The 17,842-nt window shown below is 37.3% G+C and overlaps 2 protein-coding genes across 2 annotated transcripts in view; both read left to right on the top strand.

The window, feature by feature from the left end:
* The window catches only part of LOC134800558 (agrin), a 96,832-nt gene extending 92,318 nt beyond the window's left edge, over nucleotides 1-4,514 (top strand). The window contains exons 10-12 of the mRNA XM_063773046.1: nucleotides 450-626; nucleotides 2,154-2,312; nucleotides 2,756-4,514. Coding sequence (XP_063629116.1) covers nucleotides 450-626; nucleotides 2,154-2,312; nucleotides 2,756-2,834 — 415 coding nt within the window. The 3' untranslated portion in view covers nucleotides 2,835-4,514. The remainder of the gene's footprint in view (nucleotides 1-449; nucleotides 627-2,153; nucleotides 2,313-2,755) is intronic.
* A 4,288-nt stretch (nucleotides 4,515-8,802) lies between these two features.
* LOC134800500 (facilitated trehalose transporter Tret1-like) lies at nucleotides 8,803-17,627 on the top strand. Its single transcript, XM_063772970.1, has 9 exons — nucleotides 8,803-9,028; nucleotides 11,030-11,139; nucleotides 11,597-11,716; nucleotides 12,640-12,795; nucleotides 13,412-13,579; nucleotides 14,241-14,373; nucleotides 16,032-16,261; nucleotides 16,690-16,884; nucleotides 17,325-17,627. Exons 1-9 carry the CDS (start codon nucleotides 8,962-8,964, stop codon nucleotides 17,601-17,603), a joined length of 1,458 nt encoding a protein of 485 aa, XP_063629040.1. The 5' UTR covers nucleotides 8,803-8,961; the 3' UTR covers nucleotides 17,604-17,627.
* The last annotated feature ends 215 nt before the right edge of the window (nucleotides 17,628-17,842 follow it).

A 17,842-nucleotide genomic window follows, 5' to 3' on the forward strand; every position in this document is an offset into this window, starting at 1 on the left:
TGAGTTTGGCACTTTGGGCAGTGACCATGAATATCTATCTACCTACTTGATGTAAAACTTGATGGGCAATTGATGTACAACTGTAAAAATATGGGTGCACAAATCATCTCAAAAATATGTCCCATAGCTCTTATGTCAGCGAATTAAGAACTATTGGGCATATTTTTGAATAAGTTGGCTACACCCATATTTTTACAGTTGACTGTACCTAGATATGCTTTAGCTGGCGGATTTAGTTATATCCGATATTTACTTCCCCTGCACCTCCGCCATATTTATAATAGCGCGTATCCATTTTATATATGTGTATCAAAATACGCAATCTATTCTTGAAGCAAAACAGCGGCGTGAACGAGAGGCCAGAGCCTCCAGAGCAACACTTAAATTAATAGACGACACTAGTGTCTTTGAACTCCATAGTCCAACTCCATATCTTTACAATTTTCCAGGTCGGAATGTGAGCTCCGCCGCCTCACCTGCGGCCAGCATGTGGTAACCGTGTCGGCCTCGCACTGCCGCACCACCGCGCTCTGCCACGAATCCTGTCCCGACACACCGGCGTTCGTCTGCGGCTCCGATAACCGCTTCTACAAGAACGAGTGTATCATGAAGAAGGAGAACTGCGGGTCAGTATCTTAATGACTTATGAAGTCCTGGTACTTGAATAAAAAGATCAGTAAATAAACTTTTCTCAAAAATGGACGGCAAATCCGACTTTGCCGTCTAAAAAATAGGTCGCGAAGCGCTTAGTTTATGGTCAGTCAAAAATTAAAAAGTTAAAAACATTGCAGTCTCGATTTTGGGACTGCAATGTCGCATACAAATTCCATTATTTGTCGAGTTCCAAACTTTTTAAAAGTTGAAATGGCCATATCAATTGAAGGCACAGGCCCTTTGAACAGCCAAACAGATGATTAGTGCCGCGACTATTTAGTTGTCTCAAATAGGTTGGCGTATTTTCGGCAGAAAAATACACTTCTATTTTTTTATTAAAAAAATAAAAAGGCGGCAAGGGCTTTCTTCTGTGAAAATATATACGTAACAACGTTGCTTTTGTAAAATATTTCTATGATATTTATATTTCTTCCACCATTTTTGAGAAAAGCACTATATATGACTCGGCTGGAAGGCTACTTGCTGGCTTCGGATTCAATTAAACGGACTCCCAAGGTCGTCCGTTTAAAACGAATCCTCAGCCTGCAAGTAGCTACTTCCGAGCCTCGACAATAATGTACTATTTCTCAAAAATGGACGGCAAAGTCGACTTTGCCGTTTAAAAAATACGTCGCGAAGCGCGTAGTTTATGGTCAGTCAAAAATTAAAAAGTTAAAAACATTGCAGTCTCGATTTTGGGACTGCAATGTTGCATACAAATTCCATTATTTGTCGAGTTCCAAACTTTTTAAAAGTTGAAATGGCCATATCAAATGAAGGCACAGGCCCATTAAACAGCCAAACAGATGATTAGTACCGCGACTATTTAGCTGTCTCAAATAGGTTGGCGTATTTTAGGCAGAAAAATACACTTCTATTTTTTTATTAAAAAAATAAAAAGGCGGCAAAGCTAATTTTTTCAATTGTTTCTACTTTTTTCTGTGAAAATATATACGTAAGAACGTTGCTTTTGTAAAATATTTCTATGATATTTATATTTCTTGCACCATTTTTGAGAAAAGCACTATATATGACTCGGCTGGAAGGCTACTTGCTGGCTTCGGATTCAATTAAACGGACTCCCAAGGTCGTCCGTTTAAAACGAATCCTCAGCCTGCAAGTAGCTACTTCCGAACCTCGACAATAATGTACTATTGGAAAAGTTTAACTAGAGTGCTTTAATGGTTACAAAGACAATTTGCATGTGGGGCTTTCCTATATGACCAAGGAATTTGTGGCTTGGGCGTGTGGCACAAAGAGTGCTGGTTGTAAACAAGTGCCAGGAGGCTTAGCCAAGACGACAATTGATAGAAAACGCCAATAGCAATTGAAATAATGCATGGAAATAGTCACTTGACTTTTTAAAGCATCCGTCATCCCGAAACAATTTTACTTTTCATTTGGCATTTGTCGATGTACGATTGTCATTTTGGCTAGGCTTGGTTGTAAACAAGTGTGATACCAGGACCACATAACTTACCAGCAACCTCTATCCACAGCAAGCACGTCTTCGTGGTGCCGCTGAAACGCTGCCTGGCCCGCTTCCAGTACTCCGGCTGTGCGCGAGTGTGCCCGCCAGAGTATGATCCCGTGTGCGGCACTGATGACAAGACTTACTCCAACAAGTGCTTCCTTGAGATGGAGAATTGCCGGTCTAGGTATGCTTTGAATTTATGCTATTCTGGTAGTTATAGCAATGTCGAAATGAACGCCTCTACGCCAATGTGTTTATGACATAGGTGTAAATGTAGAAGTATGCCTATCAATTTTTAAAAGTGCGACCAAAATCGGATAGATGTCGAATAATGACCTGTTTTCCTGAAACCATCTAAAACTTAAGAATCACAAGAACGTAACCGCCGTCATACAATCGAAGAAAGAAATAACGTGAAACGTGGCCAGACATAACATGTCGTTTTAAGATAAGAGCGCTAAGATAAGAGGTAATTCTTGTGACTCTTAAAGGCGATTTCCTTAGACCATGTTAGTTAAATTAAAAAAATTCGTCGACGGCTACGGTCAACATAATCAGTGACGTTTAAAATATATATAGGTATATAATTTCAAAAAAAAATTAAACACAATCTTAAATATATTTCAGGAGTTTGGTGTCATTAAAATACCTGGGCACGTGCAGCGAACCTATCGCCGAGGAGCCGAAGAACTACCTTTATCGATAGAATCTATCGAAATCGAATCACCAGTCATATCGACATTTCTTCCAATCCATATCGTCACTGGAATCCATTTTACATTAGTGCCAACTTATTTAAGTAAAATCATACCTTTGGTGGAAGACTATGTTCAGTATAAGAAGTATTTTTTCTAACCAAGGGTGTAAAATGTTTATTCGGTTAAGCTTAAAAGTTGCATGTTTCTAGATTGAAACCGAAACTCATTCCTAATTAGAATTAGAATAAAGCAATTATGATTGTTTTTAGAAGGGGGCAAAGTTGTTGTTGAACTTCTCGTGCTAATAGTGATACTCGAGCAAGCGAAAGGTTCCCAAATTTAACTACGAGCGTAGCGAGTGGTTCGAAAAATGGAATCTTGAGCGTTGCGAGGGTTTCAAAGTACGAGGATTAAACAATTTTTTTCGAAAAATGGAGAGTTGAACGTTTCGAGGGTTTTAAATTGAAACCATGACGGTTGAACAGAACTTTGCTACCGAGTGAAAGACAATTTTTTCACCACACCAACGAGAGGAAAATAATTACTGTTAAACATTACTAATCAAATCCAAATGAACGCTCTTATATATTTATATTATTTAAAACCATCAAACTGATCAACTCAAAATTAGCATCAATTCTCAGTCAATTTTCTTTGCAACTCTTATGGATAAAACGCAATTGTCTCATTAGTTTTTCAAGAATAATGATAGCTTTTACGAGCTGGTGTAGTGAAAACAATTCTTCTGTTCGGAAAGAGGATTCAATTATATTTATACATGTGACTTTTTAATAAGCTTAACTTAATAACGACCAACTCAATAAAATTCGTCTTCCATTTTATCGTGTTTAATATCTTTAGATTTCAATATAAAATAAATAAGTACAAAAATATTCAGCGCATGCCCCACTAACGCCTGCGTAATTTTGACGTAGGTATACATATTTAAAAAAGATTTACATTTTCAAATTATCAGTTTTTATCTTTTAAGTGAACGTAATATTAAGAACTGAGTTTGGACTGTTTAATTTATTTTTCTATTTATTATCTAATCGTAGTTTAAGGTTTTGTAAATATTTAGTGAATTCTTTAACAATTATTTATTTTATTTATAAATTACTTTATCGCTGCATTTAAAAAAAAACTACTTTTACACACATTTTATTAATTTTATGGAAAACCATTGAAGACAGAAGTGGATATCAAGATAAGATACCTAATTTGTAAGAATAATACGTACTACAAACTTACCACAACAGTTTTATCAAGAAACAAATGAAAAAAATATTCCGTAAACTAAAAATGAAGGCATCCCAGCACCTCCACCATATGTATAGTTCAGTTGACCGCAAGAAAAAAATTTTTTTTTCTTTGATAAAGGAGTTTGCTAATTTTAAAATCGTAAATAAATCGTTGACCCTATTATCTGTTACTATTTTAAGAAAATTATTTCTTTATTTTGGAACAATAATACTTTCGAACCAGCCTAATATATTTTGAATGTGCAAAGACTTTAAATAATAATAATTAACACTGCCATAGCTGTGTTTGTTCGTGAAGTTAATGTTGTTTACTGTAAAATTGTAACAATTAGTGGTTCTACTAAAATGCTTATCTAATTAATACTCTGTATACGCTCAAGTTTTACCTACTGTTTAAATAACAAGCGATTATTAAATTAAAACAATTATATATTGTGTTTCAATTGAAATTACACCCTTACCTGTAATATTGCCCATATTCCTCTTTCTTGAGGCCTAGACAAGTGACAATCGTATTCAGGATGATTTACGTTACCTATTTATAAACCTAGGTATATAATATGACTGAGCTTATCTTGCAGTAGGAGATCCGTTGAGTTTTTACCCTCATCTGTTCTTTGGGTGAATCAACTAAAACCCTGGTCTTATACAATTAAATTTAGTAAACATGTTTTAAGTGTTATTTATGAGCCATTTCCATAATGGGACATGAATAAGAATAAGATCGAGAATAACTAAGAATACAGTAGGTAGTATGCACAAAAGGTGTCCGGTAAGCCCCAAACTAAGGCTGAGCCTACAGGCTCAAGATACATCTTGGGACTTACCAAAAAGAGTATGCAACAGTGTTGGGACATGGAAAATCTAAACCTAACCAGGCGTGGCTCACTCCGCGATTTCGTCGCTTTGCTACAGGTAGCTAAAAGTACATCCGTTCCGCCCAATTTTGGGGAAATCCATAAGCCGCGCGTGGCACTGTCGCCACCTAGCGGCCATATCTGTGCTAATAGTAACAGACGCGTTTTGTTAGAGAGTGAGTCTTCTGTACAGTCGCCATCAGATATATCGGAGCGGCCAAGGTGTTCACAATATCTGAACACGCGCTCTAACGCCCTGACAATAGAGGCGTGTTCCGATATTTGTGAGCACCTTGGCCGCTCCGATATATCTGATGGCGACTGTACCTAGTACTGTTATTAAATAAATTTTATTCTGTGACCTAACTTAAAAACTGTGTGTAAACTTAATGTGTGAGAGTGGGTGACAAGGTTGTGCTTGCAAGGGTGTGTATGTCAGTGTGTGTGTGTGTGAGTATAGGTGAGTGTGAGTCTGTGTGTGTGTAAGGTGTAGGTGAACGAAGCGTGCGAGTCAGGACTAGTTGACGACAGACCTAAACATGACTGAGAGATATATACCTACGTGAAATCAACATTTTATTAGATCTTAATTGGGACCACTGCTCACACTGTTTACTCAAAATGAGTAAGCCTTAATGCACTAAAAGGTCCAACAGACCACCGTTAAGAGTCAAAAAGCCACTCCCATAGAAAATAGAGTTAGTAGAAGTTGTTTTGAGTGTAAAACTTCAAGCAAGCAAGTGCTCTAACTTCTTTGTATTACTATAATTTCTAGCAACGAAAACTAGTACCTACCTGACATATATAATCATAATACAGAAAGCTCATCCACCTCAGGTTTCGTCAAAATAAAATAATAAATATGTTTAACGGCCTCCTAACTTGTCGGTAGTGACCCTGCCTACGAAGCAGGAGGTCCCGGGTTCGAATCCTGGTAAGGGCATTCATTTGTGTGTTTAACACAAATATTTGTTCCTGAGTTATGGATGTTTTCTATGTATATCAATATCAATATATGAATATTTATATATACCTACGTGTATATTATTTATATCGTCGTCTGGTACCCACAACACAAGCCTTATTGAGCTTACTGTGGGACTAGGTCGTACTGTGTAAAATTGTCCTATAATATTTATTTATTTATAACAAGTATGTTATTTGAATGTTCATGTCAAATTTCATGTGATTTTCGAATGTCGTTTTAAAATGAGAGCATTACTTTGATTGTATGAAAGCGACTTTTTGGAGGGTTCGTGTAACTCTTAAATCAAGTAGCATATACCGGGTGTGGCCTGTAACATGAGCAAATAATTAAAACGTAGATTGTACTCCTCAAACGGTGACACTTTTGTTCAACAACTTTTAAAAATTATGAAGTATTTAGACTCCCTATTTTTCATACAAAATAAATATTGTCTTCAATGGACGCCATCGCCACGCTATATCATTGTGATTGACGTTGCTTATCACGCCTTAAACATAACAAAATACGCAATACATTGCGTCTTAAAATAAACTTTAAAGTGTATTAAAAATCAAACCACAAGTTATTTTTAAAAGTCGCTGAACAAATGTTGGTCAGTATGAGGAGTACAGCCTACAGTTAAATTTTTTGCTCATGTTACAGGCCACACCCGGTATATGAGGGAAGATGTACCTTATCGTATCTTAGACTATTCATACATAAAAAAATAATTACGTATAATTTTACACGTTCTCCGACACCAGTGAATCTCATGATAAAATCACGATCGTGACAGTTCATAATCCCCTGAAAATGATGTAACTTTTGATCTTCCTTGACACTCGTTGTTTGATTTAGTTTTAATTGACTTACCGAAATTGTCACAAGACTAGAGACAAAAACAAATACATTGGAATAACTATGCAAACCGTAGACATACAATGGGAAATACCATTTGCGTCACGATGAATGGAAATGTTTTTAATTCCTTCCTGTAACCTACATTATTTTTCAAGAAAGAAGTTTTTAAAGCCCACGTAAAAGGTATCACAATATGCAATGTACCTTCCACTATGAGCTTTTAGGGTTCAATTTTTCTCGCAAAACTGAGCTACTTATGAAGGAAAAAATATTGACTATATCATACATTTTGGCTGATCAGATTTTCTATGGGAAAACATCGACTTTTTTGCTTTAGTGCAATAATAAAAGAACCTAGCTCAGTTTTGTGAGTAAAATCTAACCCTGCGTTTAAAGCCCACGTAGTGGCCGGCAGGCTGTATGTATTGTTGTTTGAGACTCATCATCATCCTTCTAGCGCTGTCCCGGAATTTTCCACGACTCATTTAGGGAGCCTTGGGTACGTGACATGGGCACAAGTTTTTACGAAAGCGACTGCCATCTGACCGTCCAACTCAGAAGGGAAGGATAAGGCCTAGTTTCCCTAGTCCGGTTTCCTCGCGATGTTTTCTTTACCGATAAGCGATTGGTAAATCTCAAGTGATATTTCGTACACATAAATAACTAGGTATTACATATGAGACAATCTTACATAAACCGATCTAACCCCATAGTAAGCTCAATAAAGCTTGTTTTATGGGTACAAGGCGACGGTATATATTTATATATAATAGTTAGATATAGATAAATAAATACATAGAAAACATCCACATTCCAAGATATAACCCTCCGTATCGCTCCCATACAATCGAAAGTACGCTCTTATTTTAAAACGACATGCTTAATTTGCACAAAATCACTTTGTCTCTCTTGTGGATAACATGCAACTTTCTCATCAGTTTTTGTAGTATAAAGAGAGCCTTTACGAGCTGGTGTGGTGAAAACATAGCTACATACATATTTATTGCGAGTATTAGACAGAGAACACCTATTAGTAATATTGACAACCTCATTACTTGACTAATCGACTATCCAATACGTAAAGTGCCCACATCAACGTGTCCAATATAATATTCTATAGTATAATGATTGATTACATTTGTCAATTTTGGGGTTTTTTTACTTACGCACCTGGATTAGAGTAAGAGTAGATACCAGTAGGGTATGTAGCTGAGTAGATACACTAGTCTAATTTGAGACAATATAGCACAAAATCTTTATAGACTTAAAAACTGAGAGTAATAACCTATAACGTTACGATATTACTAATCACAGGAACTTATATTAGGATTGTAAGAGATTCTAGGATTGAACCTAAGTCTGCGGATATTGCGGAACTAGGCGACTAACAAGTACAATTAGCAGGCAAATTAGATAAAAATAACCATTCACTTTCACATTTAAGAAGTGGGGTAAAAATATTATATCATTGGGACAGAGCTAAGATGTCCCAGGTGTGACATATATATTATGTAAGGGTCATAGGTACGTATTTGCGCAGAAGAACTTTTATGTATGATGGGAAATAACAATAAAACTATAATTGAAATAAATTATTTTACATTAATACATAAACCAAAAATGCATAACATCTCAGAATAAAACAAACAGTCACTCATAATCTACCCTTTTAATAATTTTTATTTTTTTAATTTAATAAGAGACGAATACTGACGAATCGGATTGATATTTGGTTAAATAGCCAGTTCCGATTCCGATACCCTAATCGAGTACCTACGTACCTATAGGTACAAAACATATAGGTAGGTAGCATCAATCAGTCGTATACGCTAAAATCGCATTGAAATTAGCGCGTGCTTGCCTCCGCTCACTCGTTTCTAAAATAAAAGGTGATATCGCAACGCGGATATTAAATTTTATTTATATTGTTGTCAAATAATTATCGCTGAATGTTACCGTGTAATATATTGTTTGCCAACTATTAGCTATATATAGCAATAAATGTACGAAACGATTCAGGTTCAGTAATAAGATGGGCACCGGCGGGGGCAGGCGATAGAGTGCACATAATACGAGACTTAAACAATATTCTTACATAAAAGATTTTAAGTCAACTCGTTTACATAGTTTTTTTTTTTAAAGTTATATACTGTTGTGCAAACGCAGTTTTAGTTAAAAGGCATTTAAAATGAAGAAGTATTATATGTTTTTTGGTGAAGGAAGTAAAGTTAATCAAATAATATGTGCTATATTAAGTAAGTATCGATTTTTTTACATTTTAATTTAGTAATTAATGCTTGGATATTAATGCTCTACTAAATAATAAGGTAAAGGTACTGGTGCTCGACGCGGTCCCTGTACAAGTCATCTTGAAACTTAAGTCATTGTCAATAGAGGTGACAGCAGGGTGCCATCTATTGGGCATTAGCATGTCGAGCACTGATACGTTTACCTTAACGTATTTTTCAGTTTCATAAGTAACTCCAATAGGTAGATATGTCTTCATTTATTAGAGTGCGCACACTATTTGTGCATTGTTTATATCAATAGAAGCTGATTGTAAAGCCTCGCAAGATTCTATTTGGCCCTGAGATACTGTCGCCACAAACAGCTTAGATAATTATGGCATATCCTATCTAATACCTTTAAACGAGCAATTCTCGGGGATCTCGGAAACAGCTCTAACGATTTCGATGAAATTTGCTATATGGAGGTTTTCGGGGGCGATAAATCGATCTAGCTAGGTCTTATCTCTGGAAAAACGCGCATTTTTGAGTTTTTATATGTTTTCCAAGCAAAGCTCGGTCTCCCAGATATTAGTGATATAATATGACAGCGCCGTGTAAATATTCAATTAATTGAATTCAAAATATTTTTTTTCAACTTTTTTTACTTCGGTGGTATTAGATGACTTTTAAAGTTTGTTGTCAAAGAGTAGGTACTCCTTGTAGTAATAATTAGTACTACTGAAAAGTGAAAATACGCAACATATATGGCGAAGGCCAAATAGAATAATGTCAGGTTTAAATCAAATACACGCGTTCATTAAAATTGATTGCCATCACTTAAAAAGACCAACATACATTTGCAATCAATAAAATCATCTGTTTTTATTGATACATATTAAATCAACAGTTCAAACCGTTGTTTTTATTGAACCAACTGCAAAATATTGTAGTCATATGCGTACGCGAATACAAGAGTATGTAAACTCAATACCTCTAAGCGCCACTTGCACCATCCCACTAGCCCGGGGTTAACCGGTTAAACCTGGAGTTACCATGGTTACCAGTACAATTTGACACTAGGTTAGTGGTGCAAGTGGCCATAAACATTTTAATAGTGTCTCTGTGAGCCGTAGACCTCGTAACCCACATGGAAAAATTTCCAAAAACTGAATCCAGTTTATAGGTATAATTTTATTATCAAACAGATATAATATAATACAGATCGAAGGACTCAGCCGGACAGATATTATAAAACGGATACGTCAAATATGTATACTTTTTCCCAACTCACACTTGTGTAAATACGAGATAGAAATTCATAATCCACACAAACAATAAGGAAGGAAGATAAAATGAATACATTAAAACTAAACCTTAAAACTTAAGGGACTAAAACTAAAATACCACTAAATATAAAATTTAAAAATATCCTATTGTTATTAGGGTTCCGTACCTCAAAAGGAAAAAACGGAACCATTATAGGATCACTCGTGCGTCTGTCAGTCCGTCTGTCACAGCCCATTTTCTCCAAAAGTACTGGACCAATTAAGTTATTGAAAAAGATAATAGAACGTTCATTAATAATAGAAGTAGACGGTAGCTTGCGAAAGGAAGTGTAAATCTTATTATATTAGGAAAGTCAGAAAAAATTTTTTTTTTTAATAGAATAATGTAACCTACCTACCTAGAATAATTTATTATCATCTTCGTAAGTAGAACTAGTTAAAAACAAAACCAACAATACTGTTATTGTAAAGTAAGCATTAAGAGGAAACATTAGTAATTTTTCCACACAAACGTTCTCGATAAGTTCCTCTCAGTATTTTGGCCCTACATTAATATTTTTTGTAATATGAGTTCAATATTTGCAAACTTGAAGAAACTGTCATAATATGCACCATTATTCGATGCGGCCGATGCGGGAGGTATAGTATGTACCCACAACACAACCCTTATTGAGCTAACTGTTGGACCAAGTCGTTTAAATTTGTGAAAGATTGTCTCATTATATTTTGTTTTTTTTTACAGTAAACCTGCCCGTGTTCGTGTACGGTGCCGCCATCGGTTGGATGTCACCTATGACTCTACTGCTACAGTCGAAGGACTCTCCTACAGAAACCCCACTCACGGACACTGAGGTTGGCACCATCGAACTAGAATAACTATAGAAGTCTGACTAGAGCTCACAAATGACTAACCTTTTGGACGCCAATGACCGATATATCCGCACCGTAGGTCGAACGCCAAAGACAGATTAATCCGTCACAGGCCACAGAGCAACACAGTTTTGATACTTCGGTGACGTGGCGTCCGAGTAACAGCTTTTGTGTTTGACACGGTGTCGAAAAGGTTAACAGGAAGCCAAATATTAAAAAAAAAGCACAGCGCAACATTCTTGTCAATGTAAAATTACTTTGAAAAGTATTTTAATTTATGTTTATTGAAAAGCTTTATTTATAGAGTCTGTGCGGAAAGAGAAGAGTCGTGAAATGTATGGGCTCCCTTACATACATACCACGACTCTTCTCTTTCCGCACATACTCTACATTTAATGATTTCCTACTGACTAGGTATGTTATTACTATGTTGTTACAGGTATCATGGATGGCAGCAGTGTCATACTTAGTGTGTGTAGTGTTTGACTTCGTCATGGCGTTTTTGTGTGATCGTATCGGAAGGAAACTGACCCTCATCTTCATGTCAGCTATGGGCGCTGTAAGTACTTATTTTTGTATTACATATATACTTTTGTTTTTTGATAAGTTTTCACAGTCAACACACATTTACACATCAACATCACACATTTACATCACACACACATTTATGCATCAAGGCGGTTTGTTAACAATAAAATTTAAATTTAGTTATCTGCCTCTTTATCGCTCTTGCATATTCGCAAGAGTGATAGTCTAGAGAGGTAAGATAACTAAATTTAGATTTCCTTGTTTCGCGGTAGACCCCCAGATTGTGATGGATTGTGATAGTGGCGCCCCCTACGCAGAGTTTCGCGTAATATTCCCTATTAACGGCTGTATAATTAACTTAACTTTGTGATGTCTACAGGAAAGACGGGAACGAGTTTAGCATACATGACCCATTCATCTTTTCGTTCTAACTTTCCCATCCACGACTTCTAATGCGTGGAATAGTGGTCTTGCGTTAGGATTGAATCATGTTAAAAATTTTGGATCATGCCTACTCACAGCCTTCTAGATTCAGTTACCTTCTCTCCCCTTATTGACGTGATAGCGAGATAGTATCCCCGTTTCCCGAGCGCTGGTTAAATGCATCCATCAATAACCGCTTCCATCATACACATGTCAAGAGATTCCCATAGAAGTTAAAGGGTCGTTGTGAAGTAATTCAATTTTAAATTCTCCAAGGCTGCCTTTTCTACTAAAGTGGAGATGAACGGAATAAGGATACTTGCGGGAATCAACTTGTAGCATTAGTTCTCTTCTTCGCTCCGCTGGATTACAACCAATGCTTTTTGGTTATTTCCTACACGTCTCCTCTCATCTCCGCCACAGTGGAAAGGCAGCCTAGTCCCTTGGTTTTTTGCTTGGTATTTAAGAATCCCTCAATGATAAATTATCTAATCCCTTCATATTTTGCTAACGATCCCTTTCTTCTTACAGGTCTGTTGGATTATAAAACTGTCGTCACTGAGCACATGGGCCTTCATCTTAGCGCGGGCGGCGGTCGGTGTGACAATGGCTGGGGCTTACGTCACCTGCCCGCTCTATACTAAGGAGATCAGTGAAGACAGCATCCGAGGAGTGCTGGGAACTTTGGTAATTTCACAAGTATTTGAACAGCCAATAAACAAGTATTTGAACACCCAATAACTTAGTGAGTACTAGTGGCTCTTTGAGCCGTAGACCTCGCGAGTTTTAAAATTTAATATACGCGATAAAGTCCCGTTTTCAGAATTAATAATGTGATGAGTCAATCCTTATAGGATTAACCGTTTACCGCATACGAAGCCATATATGGCGGATTTGATATTCAACTCTATTGACAGCTGTTAATGTTCAAATTTAAATGAATATTTTTTATTATTGCCCGTTGGTCCGATGCTATTAAGGAAACTGCAAGACCAGTCTGGATAAGCGAGACCAACAACCGCTCAAAATGGAGAGAGATTGGAGAGGCGTATGCCCAACGGTGGGCGAACACACGCCGAAGAAGAAGAAGAAGATTTTTTTATTATATGCAGTAAGGGGTAAAGGATGACTTACGTTAGAACGACCTGGGTCCGGGCGAGGCATCCGACACTTAATCGCCAGTCACCTGTCATAGAAAATGAAGTGTCGGTTGCCTCGGCCCGGACACGAGGCGTTCTAGCGTAAGTCATGTTTTACTACACCGCCAACAGAATACTTTCTAACGATGATGTATCTTCCCCAGGTGATATTGTTCCACACCACAGGGAACCTGTTCCTCTACGTGATTGGAGACTACCTCAGCTACCACACCATCCTGTGGGTCTGTCTGTCCCTGCCCACCATACACTTGGTGCTCTTCATGATGATGCCCGAATCCCCTTCATTCTTAGTACGAAGTGGGAAGGAGGAGGTATAGTATTGCTTTTAATACACTTTCATTTAGCTTCACTGCGTATACGCTTAACTCATACGCAATGAAGTATGCGTAAATCATGTTACTTAAATTTGAACCACTATCTAGTAAAATACAATAAAAAATAAGAATCGTTTTACGGTAAGAGACGGTTTGGTGCCACCGGCTCTTAGCACAGGTTTGATAGCAGGAGCGACCCTCACCTGGAAAATGTTAGGGTGTCTCCTGCAATTCGCCCCAGAACCTTCGAACCCTATTTACCTCCAGAAGTCAGCACACTCACTTCTTAATACACCAGAGCAGGTAACGCCGCAACAGAAAACTGGGTCACGAACATGACTTTTTAGTACTATTAAGGTGTCGACGGACGAAGGAGTAGAGGGCGTGCACCCAGTAGATGGTCAGATGTGCTCCAAAATATTAACCAGACTTCGCCCCAGGGCAACGATGCAGATGGCTGAAGATCGAGAGGCCTGGAGAGCAGTGGTAGGAAGAATAACCCATAGACATGACACGTCAGACATGAGGTCACGACCACGAAGAAGAACTATTAAGGTTTTTAGTATTGTATACATGTTAATTTGTAAGGTAATCTATGGGCCTTAGTTGTCTGAAAATAATTGATTTGATTGATATACCTACCTATCTGAATCAACAGGAAGCAAAAAGGGTGCTGGCATGGCTGCGCTGCAGAAGCGAAGAAGACACAGAAGTTCGTCGAGAGCTTCAGGTGATCAAGGACGAACAGACCAAGGACGAGAAGAGCAGCAACTTCGTGCTTAAAGCAGTCTGTGAGTGCCTTATGCTTTCTATTTTCAAGTCCGCTTTAATTTATTCCTAAAGCGGTGCAATGGGGTTGCAATTTAGTACAGATACAGTTTGACGACTATCACGCTAGAACAGCCGAGTTTGGGCCGAGGCTTACGGTACTTTCTATAGAAAGTAAGTGCTGGACACCTCATTTTAATTCCTCCTCAATTTGAGAGCGTAATTTAATATTATCTGTCACCTATTGTTATTGTTTTTATTTAGTCAATCGTTTGGACATCTACTTACTTTGCTATGTATCTCTATTTTCCTTTATATTTGCGTAGGTACCTACCTACTCGTAGTTGTGTAGATCTTTCATAAATTGTATTTTATTTTTTTTGTAAATAGTTTTAATATTACGAAATATATTAATACATAGTTTGCTAGGCATTCTGGAATGCAGAATAATACATATAATAAAATTATAAGGAAACAATTTGATTGCTTTAGTAAATGCTTATTTTTTGCTGATGATACTTTTTAATGCATTCTCTATGAAACACATATTAATTTAAAATTTATTAGAATTCTTTATTAGAACAGAGCCTGTGACGTTATACCTACGAAGGAATAATCATATGTACCTACTTTGCAAAATATTGAAATGTACTGAAAAACATACATCACTTGGCAGGTGGTGCAAATAAAACGTATTTTTATCTATATTTACCTTAGTTACAAGTTATTACATCCTGTTTATTATCTGAATTCAAACTAGACAGTATTGTTACAAGATTTTACTAGTTTATGATTGTTGATACAGTCGTAATTGTGTAATGTCTAATGTGTATGATAAAATATTTCTTGATTCAGGTTTTTTTTGTAAAACAAATATTATGAACTAAGAAGACATAATAGAATCAAGACAATAAATAAAACTATGTAAACAGATAATATCGCGTAACTTAAAATACATACCGATATTTCAAACCCTTCACTCACAGTGGCCATCAGATATATCGGTGCAGCCAAGGCACTCACGAATATCTGAACACGCCTCTATTGTCAAAGCGTTAGAGTGCGTGTTTGGATATTTTTGAACACCTCGGCCGCTCCGATATCTCTGATGGCGACTGCACAACATTCGTGGTTAACGGGAGATATTATTAGCATCTTCAATCTAAATTGCAAGCAGTAGGTTTTAGAACTATTACATACTATGTATAACACTAGGACGATTATCTTAAGGGCCAGTAGGTTCGTGTTCTTCTCTCACTTTCACTGAGCGTAAGCGTGATCGAGATGGATATGCGTGTTCGGAACCGCGGATACATTGTTTTTAAATTTTAATTTCTTGTGTTTTAATAATAAAAAAGTAATTGCTGAGATCAAGCATAATATTGCTCATTTCTAGAAATTTAATTTTAGTTTTAGTGCAAAAAATATTATTATTTTTTAAAGTGCATTTTAGACCTATGTTTGTTTTTTTTTTTTCTATTGAGCGAAAGTCAAAAACTCAGAATTAGAATCGCTGAATTTCCTAGAGAATGGCCTCAAGATTGCTAATAAATTTTTGGCAACCGTATTGTGAGAAAAAAAGGCGCTACGAAATTTTAAAAACTCCGTTCTCTGAGCTTACTGCGTGTTCATTCATAAAAAGCATGAGATTTATACCTCAAACGGCAATATTCTTTTACAGTATCAGACAAGATCCTCTTCCGCGCATTCCGCATAGCGATGGTAGCAACCCTGTCCCGCGAGGTGTGCGGTGCAATACCGGTGCTGAACTTCGCGGGAGACATCTTCAACATGGCCTCGCAGGGCTCCGGGCTGCAGCTGACGCCCAACCAGCAGGCGATGATGCTGGGTGCTGTGCAGGTTGCTGGATCAGCCCTGGCTTCAAGCATTGTGGAGAAGACTGGAAGAAAGGTAAGTTATGGACCTATCAATACTTAGATCGAATTTTATCTGTCTCTATTGTGATTTGACCATTTATTTATAAGTATCTTACAACTTCTGTGTAGGTAGTAGGTATACTCACATATTTACCCACTGTGTGTAAAATGTGGGAGGTCGTGCCGCTCACGCATCGGCCTCCAAAGTCACCAAACCCGTTGTCTAAACAGCAATGCATAAATCGTCTGCAATAGACGCAAAGGCCTGTGATGATCCTCTCCTGTATGCCTAGCATAGGAGCGGCACGACGCGACACCCTCATAGTTCTAATCTCCTAAGTTCCTAAAGAAGTCTGCTTAAGTTCCTAAAGACTTATTTATTACTTATAAAATTACATCCCTAAATAATCTTCAATTTGATTCGACCGTTAACAAATAACTAAAATAAACTATTGTTCACAGCCTCTCCTCTTCTCCACATCGCTCGTATCCGGTCTCAGCATGTGCGGCCTCGCGACCTACTTCCTAGCGAAGCAGTTGGGATTCTTCGCGCCCGACTGGCTGCCAATCTTCACGCTGTGCCTGTGTATCTTCTGCGACGCTGCTGGCTTGCAGCCCGTGTCTGTTATACTCACTAGCGAAATATTCTCATTTAAGGTAACTGCTCTTACTTTCTTTTTAGAATAGAATAGAATAGAACTGACTTTTATTTTATTAGGGGAATTGACAGAGATAGCGCTGGCATCATTGCTACAGCAGTAATGTCGCAACAGTATTGTAGCTGTAACCATCAGAACGTTACCTTAAATCACAAATATCATCACAGGTTGTCAGATCTTATCTGGATAGGTATGATTATTGTACAACAAATGATATACTTACATAGGCCTATAATTACATAGGCCTGCAAGTGTCTGGTTGTTTTGATCACCGAAAAAAAAAAGTCTAGGTATATCAGATGATATTTTTTACTTAAGTGCCTTACTCATTTACACTTAAGTCGAAGGACTTCAACTTTCAAGCTGGAGAGTTTGAAAGTTGAAGCCACAATATGTACCAGCTGTACCATCAGCGTTACACCTAACTTTTTTTTCCAGTATCGAGGTACAATTATGGCCACAACCATGGCCACAGCTTCTGTAGCCGACTTCCTCCAAATGCTGTTCTTCAAGCCTCTAGCCAGTATTGTGGGCATCCACATAGCCTTCTATTTCTTCGGATTCGTCTGCATCATCAGCTCAGTTTATGTGCTCCTGGTCATCCCAGAAACCAGATCGAGAAGCATAGAAGAAATTCACTTGGACCTCCGGACGAAGAAAGAAAAGGCCTTGGACGACTCAGCCAATTTAAAGAAGATAGAAGCTTTAGAAGCGTAATAAAATACTTTGACAGTTACAGAAGTATTTTTATTTCACACTACACTTATGATCCAAGTGAATGGGACAAGGGCAAGAGAATGATGATTATACTTATGACCCAACACGGTAATTTGTTAGGCCTTATAAAACCACCAATAGCTACATTGAGAGTAACGTGACACAACGTATGACAACTTTTTCAATAACCTGCAGAAATCTGTATATTATATACCGTTAAATTTAATGCTAAGCTTAAA

Source organism: Cydia splendana, chromosome 20, assembly GCF_910591565.1.
Source record: "Cydia splendana chromosome 20, ilCydSple1.2, whole genome shotgun sequence".
Classification (NCBI taxonomy): Eukaryota; Metazoa; Arthropoda; class Insecta; order Lepidoptera; family Tortricidae; genus Cydia; species Cydia splendana.